Source organism: Thunnus albacares, chromosome 7, assembly GCF_914725855.1.
Source record: "Thunnus albacares chromosome 7, fThuAlb1.1, whole genome shotgun sequence".
Lineage (NCBI taxonomy): Eukaryota > Metazoa > Chordata > Actinopteri > Scombriformes > Scombridae > Thunnus > Thunnus albacares.
In genome coordinates this window covers 5641613-5662751 of record NC_058112.1, presented here as the reverse complement: position 1 = coordinate 5662751, position 21139 = coordinate 5641613, and the positions used below count along the sequence as shown (strand labels likewise).

Genomic DNA, 21139 nt, shown 5'->3' with positions numbered 1-21139 from the left:
CACATTCACAATATTTTCTTAACCATAATACCTGCCATGAGCAGATATTGTAGACAAAAAATAATTTTAAAAATGTTGGCATTGGGTGTAAAAAAAAAAAAAAGTATTGTATTTGAAAGTAATTCAGGGTTTTGCAGATTTGTCCAATACTGACACCCTTGTCTGGGGATAGTGTTCCTCTAGTGGTGTCTAGCCGTGCAGATAGTTTTGTCCAGGTTTTCAGATACTTGCCACTGAGACTTTTACCTCCATTCTGATACAATGGAGGTGAATGACATTTTGTGTTATTGGTTTCCCCATTACCCTTGGTAATCTACAGACATCACGAACTGTCACACTGTTTTCATAGAAAAGACTTTCTATGCAAGTTTTCAATGTTTTGAGCACCACAGACCAAATTTCATTGATCTCCTTTATATTGGGGTAGAGGCAGAAATCTCAAAACCTGGGTAAGTAAAACCAAAACTATCTGCATGGCTAGATACCATGAGGTAAGTGAGAGAATATGTTTTTTTCTGGTGAATGGACCAGTTAAAGTGGTGTTCCCCTGCTGCTTCTCACATGCTACATGTCTAGTAAAGTCCCATATTTTTCCTTGGATCTTCTGTTGATATTGATGATATTTCTGTAGCTGCACTCTTTTCGTTGTCAGTTAAGTGATGGACTCTGTCTCGCCTCATACTTATTGCCCAATTTCCTCTTCTGTTTATTCCAATGAAATCGTACCTTGCTGCAACAGGCTTCTTGTGAGAGAGAGAGGTTTCCCTTCAAAGACCTACTGTACCACTCACTGTATGTTTAGGGCAGAAAATGGATGTAGGCTGAATCCGTGATGGGTTACATCAGTCAGCAATAGAGAAGAAAAGTAGACTCTTATTTATTTGAAAATGTCATGGATCATTACTTGTGCTCTCTTGTGCTCAGCCTCCATTCCAACAATATTTCAGCAGAAATACCATTTGTGCTCTGCTGGCTGCGTGCCCCTGCTGTACTGTAAAATAATAGCTATGTAATGAGCAGGGTACCAGGCACCACATCTACCCCATCCAGACTGTTGCGAGCCTGCAGGTGGTGTGATAGAGAGGCTGTGGTGTTAAGGGGTGAGAGCTATAAATCTAGTGTGCGTGTGTACATGTGTGTGAGTGTGCACATGTTTGTGGCAGTGTATTTAATCACATGGCAGGTCTGAATAATGATTGTGGAGTCTGCTGTGTTTAATGAAAGGTGGCTGTTATGGGAGAAATCAGCTTTCTCGGTGTCTGTCTGAGGCGCATTCTTTAACCTCAGCTCCACCTGAGACACAGTGTGTGTGTGTGTGTTGGCATTTTTCATTAGTGCGCTTCCATTGAGGATAACAAAAGGCAACATAGCGACGCAAACAGATGGTAAATGACAGTCCACTGCACAGCTCATGAGCTTTTCTTCTACGTTTTGTCTTTCCTCCACAGTGGTGAAAATTTATATCAAATGACCTCTCAGTTGGAGTGTGTGGCTTGGAACCCTGTCAATACACTGGCATCCACCATAAAGAGGTAGGCACTCATCCATCACTCTCTTTAAATAGTAGCAGTCAGTCAAGTTTATGTTGAAAAAGACAGTGGGAAATATTCAGAGTAGGTTAGATTCAAGAGAGTGAACAGAGTGATCATTTTGGACCAATGAAGGCAGCTTCAGTGTTAAAACAACAACACCAGATGAAAATCTTGTTTTTGCTTCTTTGCCTTGCTGCAGTGATGTAGAAGTGCACTCGGGGGTGTGATCAGTACACCGTGACATCACTATAGAGAGTGGTTTCAGGTGTAACAGAGCACACTTCAAGGTCAAACTTAATTTAGGCTTTCAACCAGAGAATGCAGTAAAACACTGTTTTTCAGCTTGAGGTTGAGTTACTCTTTAAGGTACTAAGCTGACCTTTTATTAGTTTTGTTCATTGATGGATTGATTGAGCTGTTTAAGTATATTAAAAAACAATCTTGTTATTGCAGGTAGATAGCCTGCTCTTAGGAATGCTGATGTTTTAGCATACTGTATGTTTCAAACTTAAGGTGGCAAAATTTGTAGCAGCTGGATGTTTAATTGATGTTAATGATGCTCCTGAACATCTCTGCCTTGTTCAGCAGATTGTTAAAAAAAGAAACAACAACAAAAAACACAGTAGGAATTCAAGCATATTTGTCTTTTTGGAATCTGAGCAAAGTTTGAATCAGATAGCAGATGTTTTTTGTACTGTTAGATGTAATAGATTTAGAAAATAGAAAATTAAGAGGTTTGTTTCACAAGTTTAAAGTCATTCTAGCTGCTCCTAGAGGCTGTAATGTTCATTACATTTCACAATATGAAAGGTCAGAGGGTCACCAAAATCATTAGCTTCAATCATCTGGGGACCATGATTATCCACAGCCAACATTTCTGTAAGTATTTGGGAGCATTTATGCCTTTATTTAAAAGTGGACATTAAATAGGTGACAGGAAACAAGGAGAGAGGTTGGTGATGTGTATCAAATATATGGTATGTGTCTTACACTTCAAGCCACAAGGACCCTCCTCACAGTAAACTTCATGGAGATCCAGCCAGTGTTTGAACTAGCTAGTAATATTGAGGGACATGTTGTTTAATGTAGAACTGACAGTGGTACTAGACAAAGGTCAGGATGTCACTAAAATCAGTATGAATCATCCACTGGGAACCATGAAAGTCCATGCTAAATTTTTATGGCAATCTGGCTGGTAGTTGTCGATATATCTGACTTTACATCAGAATGTCATGTGTAAATAAATAAAGAAATGCATATGTTACTAAATCACAAAAATGTTCATTTTATCACTTTGGATAATGTTAATGTCAGTGCTTAATGTTAAAACATGCACCAGAAAGACAGCAGACATGCCAGACTTTTGTCAGATACTGGGTAAGTTGTATGATGATCAGAAAGTTGGTATAGTCTTTAATTAGATGAGGCAACTCTTGAAAGTTCACTTCTCAAATGATTCGACATGGCATCCTATCCCTCTTGTCCATCTCTCTCCTTTTCACTCTCAAATTAAAGCAGAAACCAGTTAGAAATAATCACAGAAGCATGAGCGTCCGCTGTTCAGAGTTCAAACCAACCAGCAGTATGTACTGTATTGTGTGTCATCATGACCTGCATAGCTGCACGCTGGTCAGGGTCTGTGTCGGCTCACAAATATCTTTGGAGCCAACAGGCATTCATCATAGTTAACAAATGAATGTGTGTGTGTGTGTGTGTGTGTGTCTGATGGAGTCGTGTATGTGCACAAAGGCGTGGTAGCGAGAAGGAATGTGTACGCTTTTTGGGGTGTTGCTGCATTGTAGTGTGTGCACAGAATGAGTGAGCAAGGCTCATTAAATCAGATATCAGACATCATTATTCACTTGAGTGACTGGAGAGAGAAACGTGATTTTTAAAGTCTTCTGGCAAACAGACACTTGTGTTTTCTTGCTCATGTGCACTGACAAGGTCTTCAGATATGGCTGATAAAAGTATGTGATGGTGTTTCAGTGGCCTTGCTTTCAGTCTGTCTCTGCTGTTTTTTTCTTATTTATTATCTTATTTTTATTTTCTGTCAATGAGGGGCAGCAGGAGAAAGAAGGGGAGGCGAGGGAGTTGTAAGGATGAGGAGGAAGAGAAAAGAGGAGGGAGTCAGTAGAAGACGGAGATAAAGAGGAACGAGGCGAGGAACAGGGGATGAGGAAGAGGAAGTGTAGGGGAGTCGAGCTTACAGAGGAAGAACAGATAGGCTCAGCGTTCACACTAAATGTTCACACTGAAACACAGAACCACACATCACCTGTATGCTCAGTATAAATGTGTGAGAGCAGTATGAAGAATGTGATAACACTTTGTGAACTCACACCACCTTCTGCAGCAACCTCGTCTCCTAAAAAGTAGATTAATATACTGTATTACTTATTTGCAAGAGTAAACACTGACATAATGTTTATAGAGAATTAATCTGAAAAAGGTTTTTTGACAACATATTTATTTGGTTTTCCCTAAAAAATCAGCTTGTAGCAACTAAAACAACTTTTTTTTCTGGTTGTGTTTAGTTACAGTTAGAGACAGATCGTTGTGTTGGGTAAATATTGCAAGTTAACAAGACACTCAGGATGTGAACCATGGTTTCAGGTGTCCTATATTATGTACTATGCACAGTACACTTTGTAGCTCATTCAATGCATTTTTCTCTCTTTATTTCTTTGTTTTTACATATTACAACACTATGAATTTAGGGTAATTCCCTCAAATCAGCAGCTATGCGGATTCAAAGGAAATGTCCATTAAGGGTTCAAAAGGGCTGTGAGAAGCTAATGAGGGGGATTTTTTTTTTTGTAATAAAATAGTATTTGTTATTTCAAATAGTATTTATAAGGTTGTTATCTCTAATAACACTAGTACTACTAGTAGTGCTCATATTTATATACTGTATGTATTTATTATTTGTATATGTTGTGTTGAATTTTGTTCTATTTTTGTCTCTTTATTCAAGTCATAGGTGTGGATATTAGTGCTTGTTCTTAGTCAATATGGCAGGTTAGCCAAGCGTTGAAGCCCCGTCAGCCTCCATCCTCCATAATCACAGTTAGGACGTATCATTTAAACAGAGGTGAAGGAGTTTCGTGGAGGAAGCTTCCCACTCCCTAGACAAGATGCCCCAACTTGTACATTACCTGCACATTAAAAATACTACAAGAGTGAATGAACTTACTGTAAGTAAAGGAACAAATGATTTACACCATGACCACTGCTGACGTAGTCTCGATGTCTCTCCTGTCCTTGGGAACAGTGAGTCAGACAAAGAGCACCTTATGCCGTATACTGTACAGTACATTCCCATTGCAGCAGCACAGGATGCAAACTCCCATCCTCCTCGTTTGGTTAAACAGACTGAAATATCACACATTTCATAGACAAGAGCTTTCTGTTTCTGTGGGTGTTATCATAAGAAGATACGAGAGGCAACACTGGCAGCTGTGTCACACAGAGCAGGTTTTGTTCTGCTCTTTACCACGTACTGAAATACTAAAAGCTGTTTATGTCATACATTATACTGTTTCCGTAGCAGCTAGTGATGAAATTAGTAGTCATTAATCAATTGGTTGGTCAACAGAAAATTAATTTGATAACTTTGCTAATCAGTAAGTCATTTACCGATCAGACATGTTCTGCTTTTCTCAGTTTTATGTATAATTATAAATGTATAATGGAGTATCTTCCTGTAATGTTTTTCAGAATTTTAAGATGTCAGTTTAATAACTGTATTTCATGCTGCTTCACTGCTATCTGCAAATATTTTCCCTCAAATGCAATTTGTGTATTTAATTTAATTTTTTACCACAGTGTCCTTCTCTACTCACTTTGTGACTATTTTTTCCCAATACACTTTATGTACATGTATATACTTCAGTATGCAGCTGTTCTTCTACTTAGGCCTGGGACACACTGCCCACCTCTACCTGAGCAGCGCATGTGTGTTGCTGAACTGCTGCGGCTAGCACACGAGTGGTGTCCACACAATGTCAATATGACTATCAACAGATCATTTTTACTGTCTATTTTTGCTGAGAACCGTGCGGTCACGTGGAAAAAATAGGCAAAGTACCGAATCTCTGGATGATGCACAGCTCATGCGGGCTGTGTGGCTGTTCTAAACTGTTAACATGGACACCAAAATGAAAAACAAGTGGTTCTGCAACATACACACGCTGCTCAAGCAGACAGTGTGTCCCAGGCGTTATTCTACTTCTACTGCTGTGACACTTCACAGCAGTGTGGGATCAATAAGGTTTATTTATATTATCTTAAAGATGTAAGCTTAGGCTTTGGAAACTTTAAAAGGATTTTTTTTTGCATTTTAAATAAATATGATATACAGACTTATCAACAGATATAAAAAAATATCGATTAATTACTATTAGTAGCCCAAGTGGGAGCTATGATGAAAGGTTTCAAGAAATACAATTAATATTGTGCTTAACTGAGTTCAGTGCTGTGATACAGCAAACATTTTGACTATTCAAGTGTCTGAGTAAGCCATGACAGTGTGACAGTGAGCCAGCATGCACAATACTAGGACCCTGAAACTGAAGCAGCTAAATGGAACTCAGCCAACATTAACTTTATCATTTACACCTGTGCTTTTCCTACTGTGACGTGATATTGGATATGGGTCTTGGGCATGGATGTGGCAAAATGGCTCAAGGGTGCCACCTAGAAAATTTTGATGTAGATTTACAAACTTTGGTGGGCAGATCTACCATCTCCATACTTTAAAAAAAAGCCTCTTGGAGCCATACCCTAAGTCCAACAGGAAGTCAGCCATTTTGAATCTGCTATGCATTTCTTTCACAAAGTGAAGTCATTGACAGGCGTATTTTAACAAACTCCTCCTAGAGATTTAACCCAAGCAACTTCAAATTTGGTGGATTACATCTAAATACCTTCACGATGCTAAATTGCGAAGCTTTTTAGTTTTCATGGAATGCCCTTGGTGTGGCATGCCAGACAATTTTGCCCGAGACATGTTTGGGGCATTAAACAGGAAGTTGTTGTAACTCGGCTATACATTGTCCAATCTGCCCCAGATTTCTCATGCTTGATAAGAGTCCAGGCCTGAACACAACTACATGTCAATATTGAGTCATAGTCATAGCACCACCTACTGACAACACAAAGTCAGCCTTACGTGACAAATGTCATCCAATTTACATGAAAATTACATGGTGTGGTCTAGACATGATATACAGCAACATGACATATAATTAGGGGGGGTTCTCTAGCACCACATAGTGGACACAGGAAGTGATAGTTATCTCCTACCAGCAATGTCCAATATTCATGAAAATGTATATCCATGTCAGGGGCCGTCTGGTATGTAATATGTTGCTGTAACTTGTTGCTCTGCAATAACTGCAGTTCAACTGCGGTGTAGTTTGACTGTGGTGCACCTCGATGTGCACGAAGGAGCGAGGGCCCAATCATCGCTGCTCTCAGCTTTAATTTATATTTGTATTTGAATAAAAGTGGAAATAGGTGTAAAAAATCAGTTTTTATTTTTATTATTTTATTTAATTTTAGGATATTAAAGTGTTAAAGTGTTTATCAATAAACTATCTTACGAAGGAAGTCCCCACACCGGGTCTCGAACTCCAGTCTCCCAGATCATAGACGACTACACTGACTACGGAGCTAAAACCAAGTGCATTGAAAATGTGCAGACAGACCTTTACTTATTTATACACCCATAACACAGAGACAGCACAGCATGTAATATGTAGAGAAGAACAGTTTTTGCTTTGCACTTTTCATTTATTGCCTATTTTTTACAACCTAACTTTGTGGAAAGGGGAACAACAGGTTATGGAGAGTCCTTTGGGAGCACTTTCCTTGTGTCAGTAACTCAGCTTTATCTCCGGGAAACACCCCCAACTCCAGGAGTGATGTCCAAATAAGGAAATGTGTGTCATGTAGCAGGTGGATGTGACTCCCCTCGTTGAGACCTGCTGATAGACATAACAGCGGAGCAGAGGGGAGAGACTGAGATCACGATGTAACCGACCTACATGCTGGTATTTGACATGCTTTTTTTTCCCCTCCCGAAAACAAATAACTTTTAAAATATTACTACAAAATAAATATTCTTAAAAAACCCACCCTATTATGCACATGACTGACAAGTGTCAACGATACTGGAACTGTTAACAGCATCATTTTTGACATTAAATAGATGATGATATGACAGCCTGCAAATATGTTTTAAAATATAACCTGTACAAATACTGTAAATTACTGTGGTTGATGACTGCAGTCACCTGTAAAACATGAAGTCAACCTGCACGTGTTCTTGAATATAAATGCCTCTTCCTGTACATCTTCCAAACAGCTTGTTGATTAGAGCTGCAATGATAATCGATTAATCATTTTGAGTCATTTTGTAAGAAAAAAATGTCCAAATTCTCCTATTCCAGCTTCTTAAATGTAAATATTTTCTGGTTTCTTTAGTCTTCTATGACAGTAAACTGAATATCTTTGGGTTGTGGACTGTTGTGGACAAAACAAGACATTTGAGGACGTCACTCTGGGCTCTGCATTTTCTGACATTTTCTCAACCAAACAACTAATCGAGAATCAATCAACAGATTAATCTATAATGACAATAATTATTAATTGCAGCCCTACTGTTGATTTTGCATCAGGGCTTATTTTGGCAAAGCTCACAGTTCCACTTTAACTTATTGTACACATGAACAAACATACAGAGGCACCTACATATACACACACAAACAGTGCACACACCAGCACAACTTTCTTCTGCAGGGTTCAGCTGGATATATGGCGCTCTGACAAAAAAAAAAAAAAATCATCCTTGTACATCAATACGACTTACATCTCTACAGTGAGCTGACAAATGATTGGTCTGTGTTTTGCATTATGGGCTGTATGTGACACGATGAACATGTTTGAAAAATGATGCCCTCATGACCCTACCTGCACTCAGTACACTCAGTCAAACAGCAGTTCATGCTCTATATTTCTGCCACTGTTTGTTACATCGTATGGATTTACAGCACTGAAGAATCTTGTTATCTGATGCCTGTCTGCTTTACATTCATCTTACTGAATGTGGCAACAGTCCACATGGAAACCTTCCTTTTACCTCTACATACGCTCGTGAAAATGATGGTCCTGCACAGAAAAGACAGCTGCTCAAAAAGTGTTCAACTAAGTACTGATGCAGCATTCCTTTTTACGATCTCAATTAAATCACCTGATGAAACAATGTAAATAATAATCATCACTCCATGATTTTTTCCATCTCCTGTGTGTTGGCAGCCATGCAGCGGGCTACGACAGTGACCCCAGCACCCCCATGGTGTACAGCTGCAGCACGCAGTACCGCATACACACACATGGAGTCTTCAGGGGCATACAGGTAGGACTCACAATGTTATAAACCATAAACATGTTACTTCTTTAATGTTTTAATGAGTGGACTGAGGGAGACGAGGAGGAGGAGGAGGAGTGGAAAGCCTGATGCAATGACCAGGCGATGTGAAGAGGAAATACTGATATGTAGCAGAGCACAGATTTACAAACACACACAAAAATGCCTACACATGCACTCACACACACACACACACACACACACACACACACACACACAAAGACACGTCGTACACACGCATACACAGACATTTTTAAAAGGCAGCTCTAAAGGCCAAGAGGAATCTTTTTCCACAAATCCATTAGCAGCTGAGAAACACACACTCACACATACACACACACACACACACACACACACACACACACACATAGGGTTACACTGGGTAAAGATACAGTTTCCATACGAGGATCAGCATGTTAATAAATCATTAGATTTTAATTATTGTCTGTCAGCAGCTCTAAAGGACAGGGAGCAAGAGATTCTCCAGACCTGCTCTTAGTCCACAGCAGGACTTTTTGGGATCTTTTCGTTCTTTCTTTTCAAGGCCTGCTTCATCATTCACCCTGCTACTTTTTTTTTTTTACATTGTTCATTGAAATGGATTGCAAAAAACACACATAAGGGGTCTGGCTCACCACAAAAGAATAAACAATATCTCACTCTTGTGTCTTTTAAAGTATGATTTAAGAGCTGCTAAAATGTGAGAAAAAGGATTGAGTAGCAAAGTGATGCTTTGCGCTGTAATTTTTATTATAGGGTTTATACTAATTCTTAGCACTGCCAAAGGAAATACAGCTGACAGCCATGGAATTTCATTCTTCATTAATGTTGATTTAAAAAAACGTATTACACAGCTTGTTGAAAACTGAACTATATGATTAAGGGACATGTATTAGAAATACTTTATCATAGATAGTTATATCACTCTGCATATGAAGAGGTCACTCGGTCAATTTTGCGGAACTAATTTGCAGCAAACAGGCATTACTGCTGATTATGATGCTGCTGGATTAGTTGTCAGTTACTTTAGTATCGGACTTAAAAGTGTTAAATAAATAAATGCAATGTCAGTCCTTGACTGCTTTTCAGTGTATGAATGGTGATCTGTTTGATCTCACTGTCATCTGTCGATCATGGATGTGGCACATTGTTTCCTGGTGTTTCTGACACTTTGTGGCTGTGTTCACCCTGCATGAGTTCAACCAACCTCATGGACTGAAGTACAGCCGTGAGTTTCTTCTTCAGTGCCGCATTACTAACGTAGCAGCACTGGAGCCTGGAATTGTAATTCCACCGGCAATCCGGAAATATTTTGGAGAGAATGCCAACTCTACTAGGAACAAGACTGTTCGACTGAGGAAGCGAGGAAGGAGGGGTGGAGTGCGTCAGAGACTACGGAGACAGCAGCTGCGTCGTATTCCTCTGCCCTCCATCAAACTTCCCAACATGCAGTCATTAAGGAATGAAATAGATGAACTACAAGCAAGTGTAAAGTTTCTGTCAGAGTTCAGACATTATTGTATCATTTCCCTTGCTAAAACTTACTGACTTAAAGACCACAACTCTGACGCTGATCTTGAAATTTAAGGTTCCGGCCAACTCTAGCGCCTGGATTGTGATTCACGCCTGACTGGCAAAACACAAGGCGGGGTGTGTGCCTGTATGTAAACACCCAATGGTGTTTTATCTGCCACATGAATTTACACAACTATTTGCCACAGTTGTTCATATTCACCCTAAGGCAAATGTGGTTAACGTAAGACCAACCCTCGCCAAAACTGTGCAGCGTCTACAGAATATATGTCCCGATGCACCCAATTTTATCATGGGAGATTTTAATCATTGTATTAGGACTAAGTACCTGAATCATTTCCTCCAGTACGTCACCTGTCCACCAAGACAGGGTAAAGTATTGGACTAGTGTTATAGCACCATTAGTGGAGCTTATAAATCTTATGTGATGGCTCCTCTGGGTTTGTCAGACCACAGCAATGTTCATTTGGTCCCCACTTATCAATCAACCCTGACGAGAGGGAACATCGAGCTCAGGGTTGTTCTGGTCTGGACTGAAGACTCTACACTGGAGCTGAAGGACTGCTTTGAATGTACTGAATGGGATCTATTGAAAGACTCCTGTTCTGACTTAGATGATCTCACAGACACAGTTTCTAGTTACATCTCTTTTTGTGAAAATATGTTGATTCCTTGTGAAACGTACTATTTTCCCCAATAATAAACCCCGCATTAGCAAATTGCTTAAACATGCTCTTAATCAGAAGAAGCTGTCTTATTATGAGGGAGATAATAATGAAAAGAGGGAGGCATATAAACTTGTTAAAAGAGAGATAAAGCTATCTTAAATCAGGTATAAAAAAAGTGGAGGCTGAGCTAATTAAAGGACGCTCAAGGTTGTCTCGGAAAGGAATCAAGTCCATGGTTAGGATGCAGAACAAGGACAGAAGAGTATTGTATCCTGAGAAGCCTGATGCTGAATCAGCAGAAGAGTTAAAGAAATTTTACTCTAGGTTTGATATCTATGATTTTAATGATGAGCTCTCTAATTTTAGACATGGAACTGCAGGCTGTAAGATTAAAATTGATGAAGGGATTGCGTGTAAATCTTTTGGTGGTATTAAAGAGAGGAAGAGCCCTGGTTCAGATGGCATAGGGGGAAAATTATTGAAGTGTTGTGCCTGGCAACTGTGGGGTATTTTGTCATATATTTTCCAGTCCTCCTTGGAACAACAGAACATTCATAGCATGTGGAAGGAATCTACTGGGGTGCCAGTGGCAAAGGTTAAGTCTCCTAAGGCACTGAATGATTATCGCCCTGTGGCCCTTACATCTCTTACATCCCTTATTATGAAAACAATCAAACAGTCAAATCTGAAATTTTACACACAGTGGATGACATGTTGGACCCCTCACAGTTTGCCTACAGGGTGAGGAGGGGAGTGGAGGACACTACAGCTACTCTGTTAAATCTTCTACTGAGGCACCTGGAGGGAAATAAGAACCATGCACATTTGCTTTTAATTGACTTTTCTTCTGCTTTTAATAGTATTCAGCCACATGTCATTCCATACAGACTCTTACCTAATTTTAATACGGATTTTAGCACAGTATGTTGGTCACTGACTTCTTAACAAACAGATCTCAGAGGGTCCGGGTTAATAGAACTCTGTCCAGTAAACTCTCATCTTCCACTTATATACAAATGAGTGTCAGAGCAATCATGTATCAAGATTTGTCCTTAAGTATGCTGATGACTCTGTGATTGTGAGTCTTCTGCTGGGTGTGGATCAAGATCATGGCCCAGTCCTTGATGAATATGTTAACTGGTGTGACCAGTATAAATAAATGTGGCTAAGGCCAAAGAAATGTGTATTGATTTTTGGAGGAGATCCCTTTCCTTTGCCCCTGCAGTGTGTGATTAAGGGTGAACCAGTGGTGGCAGTGCAGAAATATAAGTATTTGGACACTGTCCTAGACAAGAAGATTAAATTTGAAGACATCACCTTGAGCTTAAAGTTTTAATGTGGACATGACATTGATGAAAATGTTTTATTCTTCTTTTGTTGAGTCTGTCCTTTCTTTTTCTACGATTTGCTGGTTTTGCAGTCTAAGTCCTAGAAACAGGAACAAACTGGAAAAAATTGTCAAGTTTGCCACAAGATTACTGGTGCTACCCTTAATGACCTTCAGCACCTGTATGAAGTGAGGGTCATCTCAAAGGCACAGACTATTGTTTTGGACCATCAACATCCTTTACATGTTGAGTTCCAGTTGCTTCCATCAGGACGGAGGTTTAGTCTCCCAAAGGTAGCACTAATAGATACAGATTGTCCTTTGTTCCATCTGCTATTGGTTTTTTAAACAAACTATAACCTCGGATGTCATCACGCCTTTCTCTCTTTTTCCATGATTCATGGTGACAGTGTAGGAGATATGGGTCTTGTGCTGTGTTGTGTATGATGTATTGTATGTGTTTGTGTTGGACTACTGTCTGTAAAACAAATTGCTCCTCAGGGACATTTAAGTTTTTTTAATCTTGAATCTTGAATAAGTAATTATGAAATAAATAACCACATGAATAAGTTGTATAAAATGTATAAATTAACCATTTCAACACATTATTGTAATATATCATAATTCTTATTTTAATATAATAATAACAGTTTTATTGGCGATCATAACAGCATTTTCCCCAGTTACTCTTTTATTTTGTCCCTTTTCAGCCAATCACAGCCTCTTTGAGCAAGCTCAGCAATGCTAACAAATTTAGCTAGCTAACTTCTGTTTGCTACAGCAACAACAATACTAAAATAATTCTGAATCAAACAAATACTTGCTGCTGCAAATAAACAGTTTCCTTTTATTTAGCATAACAAGGCTACACATGCTACCTAGCTAGCCTGCTAACTAGTTCGTAAGGTTTGTGAGCTGGTGCTATTACTGACATCAAACTGAAGAGTCAGTGTTAACAGCAGCTAGCTGGTTAATTTAGAGTTACTTTGGCAACTTTTTGATTCTAAAAATGATCCTCAGAAAGACACACAACTCTGTGAGGAACAAAAAGACACAGTCTAGCCAACAGTAGCTAGCTAACATTACTATAAAATAAGAATGATAAATTAGCATTTCATAATGATGAGGTCAAGTTTTAATGATTTCTTTAATGATTTTGCAATTCATTGCTTAAATTATACATTTTACAATTGTATTTTATTCATTTGATTGTTTATTTTAAAAAGTCTTTTATTTATTTGACACTTAATCATTTAAAATTTGTATTTTGCATCTCATGTCTTTGATCATTAGCAGTGTCAACTGGATTAACAACGTGTTGGGGTTTATTTTGCATTCATGAACGACATGTTGCACATGAGCACTTAGTATTGTGCAGTATGTATCTTGCATTATCTGATATACTATAGATTACCTTGAGATTATTAAGGTCACGGTATACTGTTTCATAATGTGAGATTTTAGGTTGAATGTGGCAGTTAATTTTACTTGGACACTGGAAGTGGCTCTTATTCCAGTATGTAATAGCTGTAATGTAGCCTACTTATCAATACCTGCTAAATGTACAGCAGGCCTGTCTCTGGAGCCATTATGCTAAACACCGAGGAAATGAAGAGCAGATGGCTGCGGGAGGGGGAGAAAGAAGGGGTGTGAAGGCAGAGAGGGGAGAAAGGAGGAATGTTTTGGGAAGAGTGGTATAAAGAGGAAACAGTTGAGAAAAAGAGGAAGAGATAAAGGAAGTGTGAAGAAAGTGCAGAAATGTCATGCATGGGGCTGACATAGCAATACCAAAAAGATATAGGTTGTGACATTTGAGGGCATGACAAAAACTTACTATGATTTATTCTGCAGATGAACTAAAATACAAAATTAGATTTTTTTTTGTACAGCCATGTGTTATGTCCTGTTATTCTTCTCCTACAGATTCTGCAGTGAGCAGCAGGGTTATAATGGGGCGCTCTGGAAGGGGGTCTGTCTAAACGGCGTGACTAACAGCTCCCTCTGGGCTGCAGTCAGTCTGGGGTCATTTTACTGCTAATTCCCATCTAATGAATATATGAGCATTTTATTATAATGATCCCAATGAGCCAGCAGATCACATGCTCTTATTTACACACAGGACAGATTTAATTGCCTGTTATTTAAATTACATTTTACTGGTTCAATTATTGATGTCCAGGGAGAGTTTTTGTTAAATCTTACTAGAGTGGTTTGGGTTTAAATTAAAGTGTTTGGGTTGTGTGTGTGTGTGTGTGTGTCTGTGCAGGATGTACGGCGGGTGCCCAGCATCGCTCCAGCAATAGTGCGGTCAGAGAGCAGTGAGAAGCGTCCCTTCATGTGTGCCTACCCAGGATGCAACAAACGTTACTTCAAGCTGTCTCATTTGCAGATGCACAGTCGCAAACACACAGGTAAAACTGGCAGGATGCCGCCTGCGCTGCAATATTACATATATCAAACAACTTCTGACATGTGCTTTTAATGCCATGACCACATGCTCCTATTCAATCAAAGGTTTTAAGTTTAGCATTAGGAGAGCAAATAAATGATGTTTTCACTAGCCTCAGTTTTATAATCTGTCCTTGTCATGGTCATGTTGCTGTGCAGATTTCTAGATAAATATTTAATTTAAAATGACGATCAAAAAAAAATTATTCTGTTGAAAAGTAAAATAATCTTAATTTTAGGTTTTAAGGGCAAAAACCTACACACATGACATAATGACAATACATTGATTCAGTTTTTTTACCTCTTGACAAAGCATTCAGTGTCTTTGCTGATAATGAAACATTATTGAGAAATATACAGTATGAAATACATCTTTGGCTTATCCTCAAAGCACCCTAGGGTGTTTCAGATACCACTCTGGGAGACACTGGTGTAGAGGCTTGTAGATGATGCCCTTTGGCTAATTGAAGTAATTGCACTGATGTCTTCAAATGAATGTGATTAATGAATGAATATTGTTAAAATGTCTCACAGGCAAATTTGGTGCTTTTATCATGTGGCTACCTTTGTGAATTAGATGCATTTTATTTTCATTTTATGGGGACATTTCATTTTTTTTGTCCCACCAACAGTCCAGAACCCCAAGATCTTCAGTTTACTATCACAGAAGAATGAGTATAACTGAACATATGACATTTTTGCTTAAGAAAATTACTTAAACAGCTAATAGATTATCAAAATTGTTGCAGAATAATTTTTAACTGTTGTCTCTTAGTGGTTACAAGAAGAACAGCAGTGTTATGTCACAAAATAGGGATACAACAAGACATAAAATCATTTCCAACTCAGTTTAACTCTCTGCATCCTCTCTCTTGTCTTTGTCCAGGGGAGAAACCTTACCAGTGTGAGTTCACAGACTGTGGCCGGAGGTTTTCTCGCTCCGACCAGCTCAAAAGACACCAGAGGAGGCATACAGGTTTGATTATTTTTACTGAATCTGCCTCTCTGTCTTTATTTTGTCACACTTTTTCCTTTCAGTTCCTTGTCTTTGCTCTCTCTACTTGCTCTCCTCACCTGTTCGCATGACAGCCATTTTTTGGACAATGTAGTCTTTTGAAGTGCACAGTTTGCATTTTGTATATGGTAGTGCGCTATACTGTCCTCCCCTCAGATGAAGTTACTAAAGGCTGGCCAGACTTTGGAATGGCTTCCCTGCAAGCCTTTGCTCTACTGTATTTTTCTATCTCTCTCTGTGTCTGTGTGTGTGTGTCTGTGTGATTGAACATGTGTTTTCTGTGTGTGTGTGTGTGTGTGTGTGTGTGTGTGTCTACTTGGGCTTGTTTGTGTGAATGTATGTGTGTGTATGTGTGCGTGCATGCATACTGTACATGTGTTTAGGAGTTAAACCCTTCCAATGCGAGACGTGTCAGAGAAAGTTCTCTCGGTCTGACCACCTTAAGACACACACCCGGACTCATACAGGTAAAACAAGTGCGTAAACTTTTATTTTTCCATTTCTTCTTCATCCATTTGATGTTTACATATATAACTATATTGCAAAATATTTAAATATCAACATGTATTTATTCTTATACTTGTGCCATCGTGGATTAGATTTTAAAAGTCTTCATAGTCTGTTTAATCTTCCCATTCCACTTACAATCAACATAATATTCTAATATTTCTTTCATTTTCATTTTCAAACCCCTCCTGTCCTAATTCTCCCCCTCCTGTCATTACACGTCTTGCTCCACGTCTTCTTCAATCCATCATTCTGTCTCTTCCAACCTGTCCATCCATCCCACATCTCTTCCTCTCAGGCGAGAAACCGTTTAACTGCCGGTGGCCGAACTGTCAGAAGAAGTTTGCCCGGAGTGATGAGTTGGTGCGGCACCACAACATGCATCAGAGGAACCTCACCAAGCTCCAGCTGGCCATCTGAGTCTGTGTTCAGTCGATATCACAGTTTTACATGTAAACATCGGGCTTACATCTGTTTATATATTCTGTCTCTGGTTAATCCAAACCTGGTTATCACCTTTGCAACCACAGTGGCCTCTAAAGCTCTGTGTCCTGATACGTCCCTTAAAAAAGTCAAAACAACACTCCACTGATTTAGCCTTGCACTCCTATAACATTGTCAAATTCACAACGGACAGTTTCAAAGAAATATAGCAGAACAAGAGATATCGTCCTTTTTTATTCCATGCATTCTTCCTCCCCAAAACCTGGTGCCTACATTACCCACAAAGCAACTCAACCGTCTACAGTTTAGTCTGATGATAGCAGCCAGTGAAGCCTCCAGCAGAGATGAGGAGCAGTTAGGTCTGGTAATCTCACTTCTTTCTAACTCCACACAGATTTCACACAGCTCCCTCTGCAGACACAAAAACCTTATGTAACTTTTTTCAAATATGCAGCAGTACTCCCCAACACCTGGAAACACACGTTGATATGTAAAATCTGTGGAGCTCCCCTTTAATAATAGTTATACCATATTTTGATTTTACAAATTAGATACCACAGTCTACAGCCTAAGACAGAAAGTAAATCTGTCTAAGGGTGCGTTGAAAATTCAAGCGAATTAAAATGCTTCAACAAAAGCCATGTGAGAACGTTCACTCCTCTCATTGGTTAGATGTGTTTGGGGTGGGAGCGAGTACATAAACACAGAAGAACGTACTGAAAAAGGTCCTATCTGCCCTAACCTATCTGCAACATACGTCATTATTAGTCCAACGGTTGACTTTACTCATCTGCATCCCAGCATGCAAATCACACCCTGTTATGGTGCAGAGTACTCCTTGTAGTTAGGTCAGATCAAGGGCGGATGACGTTCCCAACACAAATCAACTGCTTCAGAATTTGTTTGTGACGGTTGTGTTTGTCCACACCCGAATACAATTGCTGTGTTCAGATCTGCCCAAATGAATCATACCAAAGTAGCAGAGTCCAGTTCAACCCAACTAAACAACGAAGACGCCCTAGGAGTCATGAAAGATTCTGAAGTCTGTTTTAGTTAAATAGTCTGTCTAGGGAACTCTCATATCCTATATTTTTATAATGCCAACAAATTCCATGAAAAGGCTGAAACCAACTATGTGTTAGGCTGACATTTGGCACTGAGTCCTCACTTCACTGCCTTGACACAGAGGGCTCTGACAAAAAACACACAGGCTCAACTTTTGCCAAAACAGAATGCGATGTCATCTGTCAGGGCTCTGCCTTGGCCAGTCAAATACATGCAAGTGCACATTCCTAGTGGATTACTTTGCATTTCTACTGTTTACATCTTACAATCCTCACAACCCAAGATAAAGTAATGCTAATCCTAAATAACACTTTCCAGAGTTGTGACATCCTTCCTTGTAATATTATAAGCCACTGTCCAGTGTTTCGGCATCTGATGAGCATTCAAACTCACGGGTCTGTCACTCAAACTGGACCTTCTGGATTGTGTTTCATCATCTCACTGGTACCTGAGAGAACATGCCTCTCTCTTGCATTTATTTAACGCAGGGTTGTCTTCACTCTGAATACACACTCAGTCTGTCTCTCAAGACTTTCCCAGACTGTCTGTAGCTCTCAGCACCAAGGTCATTCATTCCTACTGAAGACTTTTAAAAATGGGTCACAAAAAAACTTTCATTAAAAAAAAAAAAAAATGCTAAGGAATTTTCTTAAACAGACTGGCACTGTAGTTTTTTTTTTTTTTTTTTTTTTAGCAAATATGACCCAAACAGGTGTAAATAGTGCGTTTTATTGGTGATTAAACTTGAAAAACTTGTTAGTAGGATCAGTTCATTGTTGGTTTTGGTCTTGTCATGAGATTTGTTGACTATAAATGAAATACTTAATACTATCAGACTCTTCCTTTACAGAAATCTTTGCTCTGGTTGTAAATTGACGCTTCAGAAAGTCAAAAGCACATGAGCTCTTCTAGATTATCCTGATAGAAAACAACTGAGAAGAGTATCATTTAATGTTTCTTTATATCAGTTTTTGTTTTGTTTTTTTTATCACAGGCATAAAATGCTGTGTTAGGCAGATGTAAAGTCCTGAAGTATCTCAGACAAAATGTTTCCATCTTAACGAAAAGGTGATATTTCATTTCTTATCCCCAATTTTTGTCTTTTCTCTTGGCACCAACTACCACCGGTGTGTGTACAGGGAGGTCAGAGGTCAGGATCAGATGCATCCATGCGCCCAAAGCTTAGCGCTTTTTCAGCTGTTGTAAATATCTCTTATGTTGAACTACTTATTTATTTTCTTTTTGTGGACAGACATTGTTTTCACTGGAATGATTTAAAGGGATAGAGGTGAAATAGCATCTCTTTGTAGCCCTCTCAACCTTTTCTAATAGTTTTCATAGTTATACCATAAAAGATAAAGTTGGCTTTAATTTAAAAAGATCCAATTAAGTGAATAATTTACATCTGACATTGTAGGCGGTGTTTGCAATGTAAGTGTGTGGTGTTTTTTTTTTTCTGGTCAGCATAATAAAGTACATTGCAAACACAAATATGCCTTTAAGTTTGTATTTTAAAAATCTGCTGCAGATGTCCACTTTTGTTTTTGAGTAATGTGAGAATCTGATTTGTTTTTGTTTTTTAGCAGAGCTCAGCGCTCTTGGAGCTTAATCGTCTGAGTCTCTTGTTTCTGTGGTGTGTAAATATTGCTGGACTTTGGCAGTGTTTTAGACACTGCAAGCTCTAAAATATGTCTGCTGGGTCACACTGGCTCTGTGGCCAGGACATTATGGTCAAGATGTAAATAATACTTCTTCACCATGGGAACTGAGCTCTTTCCATGGGGAAAATATGTAACTTAACTGATATATTTTAGACTTTCTTTGGATGGATCCAGGAACTGTTTATACTTTCTTTTTTTCTTTCTTTGATGTGTATTAATATTTGGGTCATAAAAAAGCAAATGTCAGTGAAACATTTTGTACTCAAAAGTGTGCCATAAAATGAAGGTTTCTCTCTGTGTAAATGTATTGTGGCTGTTTTGATACAGTAACAGTTTGTCTCTGTGGTCTTTATTTATTCATTTATAAGTTTCTTTGTTGTTTTTTTAAAAATATGGTCATCCTTTAATATTAATCAGTGTAATAGTTTTTTTACACCATAAAGCAAGATATCCATGAAATATTACATATAATTCTATAATCGTCACAGTTTTTGAAATATGCAACTGAACTTTTGTAACTAAAACATTTAAAACATGACTAGAGAGCATGCTTGTGAGTGACAAGACAAAGAAACAGAGTTCAGCCATCATTTAGATCCTATGCACATGTTAATATACACTAACAGTTGCGCAATCATCACACACATACACACACACACGTACAGTACAGTACCATCCACTTTCCTCTCTTTATCTCTCACCAGATTCCTCATTGCATTCCTTGGCTCCCCTCTCACTTAAAAAAAGGCAGATAAAAATGAACGTGTTTTCTTTCAGCCTCTCTCAACTCTCTTTCACTCCCCTCATGTTGCTTCCTCTCCAAAACTCGCTCTACAGTTTGTCTCATCCTCCCTAGTCCAAAGTTGCTTATAGCTTTTTTTAAATTTCCTAGTATCACCTTTACGACCTTTGGCTTCACAATAAGCTATGAAAACACTTTTTTAAATTGATGGTGGAAATGAAATCTTGAGTTAGATGACGGTACATTCACAACTTTAAAATGCCCTTTACCAACAGCCACCACAGTGTTTGATGGAGAGAGAAAGAAAGACAAAGCAGCAGAGCAGAAAACAGAGACCGAGACAGATGGAGGCAGAGATGGATAAAGACAGATAAAGCAATGTTTCTTTTGTGAACTTTTATCATAAGTTTAGCCAAAGTGTTAGTGTAAATCAGACAACGTGTCCGATTCCCTCGGTGGAAATCCCCTGAAACTCCCCAGGGCTCTTGTGCTATATCTCAGCTGTCGGACAAGGCCTATATCTCTCATCTCTCTCTCCCTGCTGTGTGTGTGTGTGTGCGCGCATGTGTGTGTGTGCGTTTTGGTGTTTCATCTCTGTCTCAGCCTCATGCCGCTGAGGGCCTTTGAAGCTAGATAGCTGGTCAGTGTAACTGTAGTTTTGTCCACTTTCAGTAGTCACATTAGATGCTGTATCTAAATGTTCTACTTAGGACAGATATAGAAAACATGGATTAGACCTCTTGCAAAGTACCGTGAAAAAAAAAA

General features: G+C 38.9%; 1 protein-coding gene across 5 annotated transcripts in view; it reads left to right on the top strand.

Annotated features, from left to right (window-relative positions):
* Window positions 1-19962, top strand: part of wt1a (WT1 transcription factor a) — a 33635-nt gene extending 13673 nt beyond the window's left edge. The window contains exons 5-10 of one of the 5 annotated variants that reach the window (XM_044356492.1): window positions 1449-1532; window positions 8853-8952; window positions 14759-14903; window positions 15827-15916; window positions 16339-16431; window positions 16761-19962. In XM_044356492.1, the coding sequence (XP_044212427.1) occupies window positions 1449-1532; window positions 8853-8952; window positions 14759-14903; window positions 15827-15916; window positions 16339-16431; window positions 16761-16882 (634 nt within the window). In that variant the 3' untranslated portion in view covers window positions 16883-19962. The remainder of the gene's footprint in view (window positions 1-1448; window positions 1533-8852; window positions 8953-14758; window positions 14904-15826; window positions 15917-16338; window positions 16432-16760) is intronic. The other 4 variants (XM_044356493.1, XM_044356495.1, XM_044356494.1 and 1 more) reach the window with 4 other exon arrangements.
* Window positions 19963-21139: the final 1177 nt, after the last annotated feature.